At 30.3% G+C, this 8,028-nt stretch overlaps 1 protein-coding gene across 2 annotated transcripts in view; it reads left to right on the top strand.

Moving 5' to 3' along the window:
- The window catches only part of Nost (Nostrin), a 51,248-nt gene extending 46,680 nt beyond the window's left edge, over nt 1-4,568 (top strand). For both annotated transcript variants that reach the window (XM_068771408.1, XM_068771407.1), the window contains exons 11-14: nt 61-213; nt 548-884; nt 2,865-3,017; nt 4,305-4,568. In XM_068771408.1, coding sequence (XP_068627509.1) covers nt 61-213; nt 548-884; nt 2,865-3,017; nt 4,305-4,420 — 759 coding nt within the window. In that variant the 3' untranslated portion in view covers nt 4,421-4,568. The remainder of the gene's footprint in view (nt 1-60; nt 214-547; nt 885-2,864; nt 3,018-4,304) is intronic.
- Nucleotides 4,569-8,028: the final 3,460 nt, after the last annotated feature.

Below are 8,028 nucleotides of genomic sequence, written 5' to 3' on the forward strand. Positions count from 1 at the left end.
TATACGTAACTGTTACTGATCGTAACTTTGTTATATTTCTCGTGCATTTTTGTTTTACAGATGAGGTCGACGCTTACGTACTTAGAAGCAGTCCGATATAAAATATCAGCAAGCCTGAGTGAACTCGATAGTAGATCTCCTGTTCAACACCCACTCGCTACACACATACAAATAATAAGAGACAAACAAGGACTGCAGCAAAGCATTCTTAAAGTAAATGAAACAATAAATTTTTAAATGGTAGCATTTTTCAGCGCTTAAGTAAATAAGTCACGTTACGTTTCACGTTAGTTTTACAATATAATTGTCACGTCACTCTTTTCTTTCTTAATTTGGATCATAAATGATTAACATTTTCAAACTAGCAGCACGTAATTTTAAAGATAAATAGTAACGTGTTTTATGTCATCGAACAGATTAGAAACTAATAAGCTATAATAAAAGTAAATAAAATAAAAGTTAACTTATTCGTATTACTAAAATGTTTAAATAGATTTTAGTGATAAAATTCTTTACCTTCCCTGATAAATAAAACTTAATTTTGCAGGTACCACCATGGCTTCAGGAGGATTATCAAAACGAGGTTAATAAGAACTTACAACCAAATTACACGGCTTTGTCGAAGAGCGTTAACGGCGGAGAAGAGAGAGAAAGACGTGATTCAATAATGAGCCGAGCTTCGAGTAAACTTCGTATAGAGCATTTATCGTTCAGGAAGAATACAGATAGTAGGAGTACACCCACGACACCGGTCTGTGCAGAGTTAACCGCGCCAGCTATGAAGCCTCCAACTCCACCCGCGTCACAGCCACCGGAGAGCCCATTGGATTGGAGTGAACGAGGTGCTGGTGACGGCTTATCTAACCAACATGACAGTGATTTTGGTAAGGATACGTATTTTTCTGTTACCACATTGTTTGAATAATCCAGCCCTAACAACCTGACTCCACATACAATACAGGAAGACAGTCTTGTTAATGTCGTAGGAAGAAGCTGAATGCAGTGCGCTTAAAACTGTTCCTAAGGTGTTCGTTTCCATACAAAAATGTAGTAAAAAAGAAGCAAGAGCGCTACTCTTAATTTTCCAATTGGAGCTAAATAATACACTGACGATACTAGAAAAAAACTAATCCTACAGGATATCTATGGTGGAAGCCCATGACGAACACACAGATGTATTATAGCCGAAGTGATGATGATGGTTGGTCATCGATCACTGATGGATTCTCTGATCAGAACTTTCTGCTATTTTTTTATGACCTGGCTTACAGTGCAGTCCAAGAGGCGTTTACAGTTTCCACAGGTGCGAAGGGCAGGAGTTCAAACTCTTCATTACAAACAAACAATACGAAAAAACTTAGACTGAAAGAATAAAAGCTACATTAAAACAGAACCTAAAAAATTAAAGTAATAGTTAACTAAAATGTTTGCTGGTACGATTGATATGGTATAATGTATCATATATTATTAAAACTATTGTCAAGCTCAAATACTCCTCCGACAAAAGTATTCGTCTTTTGTGGCTATCCACGAATCAAGCCAATTTTTAAATGCCTTCATATGAATGGAACTGTTAACTTAGACTATGTACCATCAAAAAGAACAAGTAATAATCGAACGGCACAATGTCTAGGGAATAAGCTACTTCATTAACAATTGCCGCAAATAATGATTATTTGGTACAAAGTATATACATATATACATACGTATTCACACAACTAAAAGTATATGACGCCACCTTAAAATCTCTATCGTGTCAGAGTGGTTTGTTTGCCATAAGCTTCGTTTCATGACGGTTTGGATAAGTCAAAATCGACCAGCTCCTACTTCTAGATAACTCTAGAATCTTAACAAACAGCGAGAACTGAGCTTTTATATAACAGCTTGGGCCGAGGCTTCCGAAGGAGACCTTAATCTTAACAATTTAAAAAAAAAAAGGTCTAGGCCAAGCGCATTTAACGCTTTATTACTTCAAATCTGGCGAAACCATAAATGTCAACCTGCAACCAGCATTGAAAAAGAGGGGTAAAATAAGGACGATCTACGAGTATCCTTTATTATATTCCTATAGCACGTTGTTGTAAATGGTTAATAAAGAAGGGATATTTTGTTAAGTCAGTAGTAGGGACATGGCATGAGAGTCCGTTTTTTATTCAGTGGCGCTTTGATACGGTAAGAATGTTTTGATGCTCGCGCTACAATTGTCGTTCTGTTAAGAAAACAGTATATAAAGTATGTATAGAGTTATTAATGTAGTGTAATATAAATGTAGTGTCCATTATTAGTTCCTTACACTTCTTTATTATAATAAAAAAACAAAATACCTATTCTTTTACACACATGCACAAATTTATGGACATTATCCTCTCTAATACTATACAAGTGTGTATCATTTGTTTTAATCATACATACCTGTAAGTCAAATTACTTTCAACTTAAGTATAGGACGGTTTCTAAAACAGCTCTATGACAATTTATTTAAGCCGGTTCTATATTATAATTCAGTAATTTACCTTTACATTTACCATTAAGGGTAAAATTAAACTGCCTATGTTTAAGTGTATTGTTCTAGTTACATAAAAAGTATTTTCATTTTCATCACTAACGTTTAAAAAAAAAAGCCTTCCCGATAGATTTCCTAGAGAACGAGTTGGAAAACGCTTGCATCGTCTTCTAACGACCATTATAAGTTCGTCTGTTCACCATGTGTGCGGGGACGTTCTACGCTGTGCTTCCCAGTCCGTGGTGTCCGCCCCAGAACCTTAGGGCCCCAATGGCAATCTATCGCTATGTGAAAAAAATACACATTTTTTATGTAAATACTCGTATTATAGCGATGAATTATGAATGCTTCTTTTTTACAGATGAATTTTCCTCACAAAGTGATTGCTCAACTGATTTGGCTGATATTGAAAAGAATGGGAGTAATATTGAGTCGGCGCAAAAGTTTATAGGAAGGTGTCGAGCTCTGTATTCCTATGAAGCGAGACTCGCCGATGAGCTTACCCTTTCACCAGGTAATTGCGTGCGTTATTTAATCTGATAAAAGAAATCATTATACCTAATCGTATAATATGTACATTATTTTATTAGAAAAATATTTGCTCATATACATTTTTTACCCACATATTTCAGACAGAAAACAATTACGCACAAATTACATAATCCTCAGTTGTTATAAAAACATTAGCATCCATTTCAAACCGCTTCTTTTAAGATGATATTCTTTCTATTGATGATCATTTGTCTATTTTTTCTTTAACGAAGTCCATCCTTTCGTTGGCAGGAAAAAATCGGTGTTTTCAATAAGACCGCCCTTTAACTTCTTTTTTGCATTTCTTGTTATGTCTTGTGTTGACGATGAAAATAATATATTGTCATGAAGATATATTTATTTTATTATAAATTTATCGTCGAGCTTATGTAACTTAATGTATAGGTTTTTTCTGCCTAAATTCTCTAATAAATGCTTTGAAAAAAGATTTTCTTATTTAAATGTAATATGCGTCTTTTATATAAAATACGTGCATTTTAAATTACTGTCTAAATTAAAACATTATTATGTAAGATGATAAAATTGACGCTATGTTTGTGTCAAGAAGATAATTGTGAGTCAATGTTCTCACTGAATTGTCGATTATAAAATATTTCACGTTATTAAGACAAAACATGGTTTCTCTGACACAGATTGCTGTGCGAATTATCAGCACTCCTGTATGAAAACAAGATACACGATATCTACGAAATATCGATAAAAGTTGAATATTATAAATGCCATTTACTATTTTGCCATATTATTAAAACGATAGTTATTTTTAACATTTATATGCTCAATCATGTTCATATAAATATACATATATATGTGTGTGTGTGTGCGTGTGTATGTATGTATATATATACATATATATAAATTATTTCTAAATTACAACATGACGGTTATATTTTTTTTAAATATACGACTGTCATTATCGGTCTTTCCATATATTCCGTTGGGAACCAAATAAAAAAAATTATTGTTATGAAACCAATTTTCCTCGTTTTAGGTATATTTAAATACTTATTTTTATGCTAAACAACTTTCCCTTATCTAATTTACTTTTAAATGCTTGCGACTTAAACCTTGATACTTTGAATACATTTAACGTCTTTAATTATTTAGATCCACATTTGTCAAAATGAAAATCGATATTTTTTTAACTATGCCTACATTACTCGCTGTGCGAAAAATTTGTTTGCTACTACGTAGATTAAAAAATTTCGAATTAATGTTAAATTTTATCTAATAAAATAACATTATTAAACAGGTGACATAATCAACATTTATGAGAAACAAGACAACGTGTGGTGGACTGGCGACCTTAATGGGAGTTACGGAATATTCCCGTCATCTTATGTCGAAGAAATTACTACTTGTATATGAGATTGACTGATATGTTCGGGGAACTTCGTAGAACATCTCCTAGACTTTTTTTGATTTTACGATATAAAAGGCATATTGTAGAGATTGAACGTGCAATGTTAGTCAGATAAATAAAATGATTATTGTGGTCTTAATGTATAATCATAAATTTATTTTTATTTCGTCAATATTTTTCCCACGTTTAATAGACATATTTCACAATGTTTCTGAATGTTTTTGCTACAATCAGTAGCGTATCTTTTAAATTATATGTAACACTAGCATTCTTTTTTAGCCTTAGATCACTAAACATTCGACTAATCAAATTTTGGGAATTTTTTTGCTTCCGTTACCAATATCTTCCGAACTATCGTCTGACAGTAAAATTTTTAATGATAACGAAACGGAGTCAAAAATTCTATTCATCGTGTTATACATAATAAAATCGAAAGAAAATTTTAAGAAATCTCTGTTGCAAATAAAATGCGGTATATGCATTTTCTATACAACTAAAACACATGGAATACATACTTTTGCATCTGTCATGATTGCCTATACTATTAGTAGTCCATTTGATTATTATGAGTCTGAATAGAATTCATTGAATCAGAAGACTTATTCTGATCTAGGGTTCGTTATTACGACATTATTATATGCGTGTATTTATAACAATTATTAATTGCTTGAATATGGAACATATATATATTAGTATATAAGTGTTGATTATATCTAATAAATAAATGGAATGATTGTTTTAAGTTATATACTTATACTGTATATAAATGCATACAACTATATATATCAAACTTTTACTAAAATTATAACTAACAAGGAGATGATTCTTTTTAATTTGTGTCAAACTATCGAACATAACTATAAAGGCTGCTCATGTAAGTTTGTTAGAGTATATAAATTATTATTACACATACTGAAAAATTAAACCAAAGTAATCAATAAATGTTTTAAGTATTATAAAAAATGTGCATTTCATTTCTAAGAAAATCACAAACCAGATGACAACAAAATATTTTATTAAAGTTCATAAATTACAATGTTGGCAATTATGGACTATTGTCCTCAAATACATAAACCTAAACATGTTACACATTTTAAATTCCTATAAGAGAAGGCAGTTGAATACTACAATATGTAAATACACAAGAAAAATCTACTTCTACTATCATCGGAACAGCCATTTGGAAGTCTTGATAAGGGAAAGAAATGTTTTTGCCCGTCCTTTAAGAGAATATTTACAATTATTTAATACCCAGACTCCGCTATTAAATCATTATAACGCCTCGTTTACAAATAGATATTTAAAAGATAATGTGACTTACTGTATAATCCTTCCAGTGTTCCAGCTCAATTTAAGATGCCGATGCCTTTTTGAATAATAATGTATAATATCTTGCTTCCATTCAGTCTTAGCTAAGAAATTCTATACATAAGTTGAGTATAGAAAATCCGCCGCTAAAAATAAACCATTAACACCAGCAAAGGGCATGTATTATGACCCGTTCATTAATAAAAACATTGGACGTTCCATATTTATATAGAATGTTATTCTAAAAACTACAGTTTTATTTGCTTTTGTCATAATGACAAAAATCGAAATAGGTAACTTTACAGTTGAAATGCTAAATATGATTTAATTTACTGTTAAATTATTCAATTTCCTTTACTGTTTATGACATCATAATAGATATTAAATAAGAAAAATAATCTATGAGTGTGGTTTGAGTCAAGAATTTTCTTTTAGAAAAATAGCCCACAGATTGATAATTATAAATTCTTTAACACATGCATTAAAGAACAACTTCAGTTAGCACATTTACAGTTGTAATTTCTAGTAAATTACATGATCAAAGTAATTGTCGAGTTGCAGATACACTGCGCAGTACATAAGAATATAGTAAAAGCAATAATAACTTCAATTTGGATTCTACATATTTTTAGTTTTCAAAACTCTCATTACAATTTAACCATATCTTTACCCTCCAGAACCTTTACAGACATGCAGAAACAAGATTTTTCCACAAAAAGAGTATAAGTAATTTATTTATGAACTACCAGAGCTATTTATTCAAATCCAATTGTTATGGCCTGAAATCTATTTAAAATAGAATATGTATTTCAATTGTCAATTTCCTAAATACAAAAATATGCAATATAAACATTTTAATTCTTTTATTATTAAATTTCTTTCAAGTAACTTGCTTTGTAAGCTATGCTATATCAAAAAAAAAATTCCAATTGACATACGTATGAATATTGTTCATTTTGATATTGGATCGAGTCGCTTTTAAATCAGTAATATTATTTTATTGTCGCTTATGAAATTATTGAGAACCAATACACAACAGACTCCATAAATCAATTTTTAAATGTTTTAAAAACAGCAGCCACTAGTCAATTAAAACTTAATTGTAAATACTCGTTTTCATCTTATACACTAACAATTAACCTTATGAAAAGTATTGAAAATTTCGAATATTCTTTGACTTCGCTATTCCTTGATGCTCCACTAATTATTCGCGCAAAATAATTTAAAAACATTTGCTTAACATATTACATATTATATGAATACAAAAAATACGTCTATTACATTAACTTACAATTCAAATTCCTGAAAAAAGTATTGATTTCAAAGAATTTTTCAGTAGAATCACTCATTCCTAATTACTGTTCAAATTTACACAATGTTTGAAAATGGCTTACGTTATTTTCTTATCTAAAAATTCATTTTTTTGTACAGAATTTTCGTTTTCAAACAACATTTTAGAAAAATCAAATTTGAAATTATGTAGAAAATATTGTATGCAGATTTTCATTGAAAAATATTACCATCTAAGCAACATTGTCTTTGAGGCAAAAATTGTTCCATAATTCGTAAATATTCACATTGTAACACATGAGATGTAATAAAACTGAGACAGGTATAACATAAAACTATCTTTCTTTTTCTACATTATTACTTCATCAAGCTTTGCACATTTATTTTAGTATACCCTCACAATGGCGCATTTTAAAAATACATACATTCTTTAACGTCTTAAGCTGTATACTGACTTTTATAAACATGTAGTGTGCATTGCCAAGCAAAAAACAATCACTTTTATTTCTTTATCGACTGGGTGCAATAAAGCAGGCGCTTATTCGAATAATCGCTAAAAAATATTTCTCTCATCCGAATATCTGCTGCATTAACAGTTGACAGCCTACTAAGAAAAACAATTCTAAAGTTTAAATTATGATCATTCAATCTATTTTGTAATACAGAATAATGATTGGAGACCTAAACATCAACTAAAAGAACTAGGTTTGGAAAACCGTACGTTTCATATATGTATTATTTATTGAAATTAAATATGTTAAAATATTAAGTATTCACATTCGGTATAACATCTATTATATTGTGTGACTTTCACAGCTACTGGAGTATATGTATAGTTTAATTGTAGAAAATATCAGCGTTTTAAGACTTTAATTTTACAAGTAATATTATATATGTTTTATTATAGTATGAATTTCAGAGTATTCGAGTATGTAACGACGAAAACAAATTACAAATACTGGACCAAAAGAGGAGTGGGAATATAAATAAAACTAAAACATGCCATGCAAACACA

The sequence above is a fragment of the Battus philenor genome, unplaced genomic scaffold (assembly GCF_028537555.1).
Source record: "Battus philenor isolate CCGP_79_NKW_IND1 unplaced genomic scaffold, ilBatPhil1.0.hap1 SCAF_1, whole genome shotgun sequence".
In the NCBI taxonomy this organism is placed as follows: domain Eukaryota; kingdom Metazoa; phylum Arthropoda; class Insecta; order Lepidoptera; family Papilionidae; genus Battus; species Battus philenor.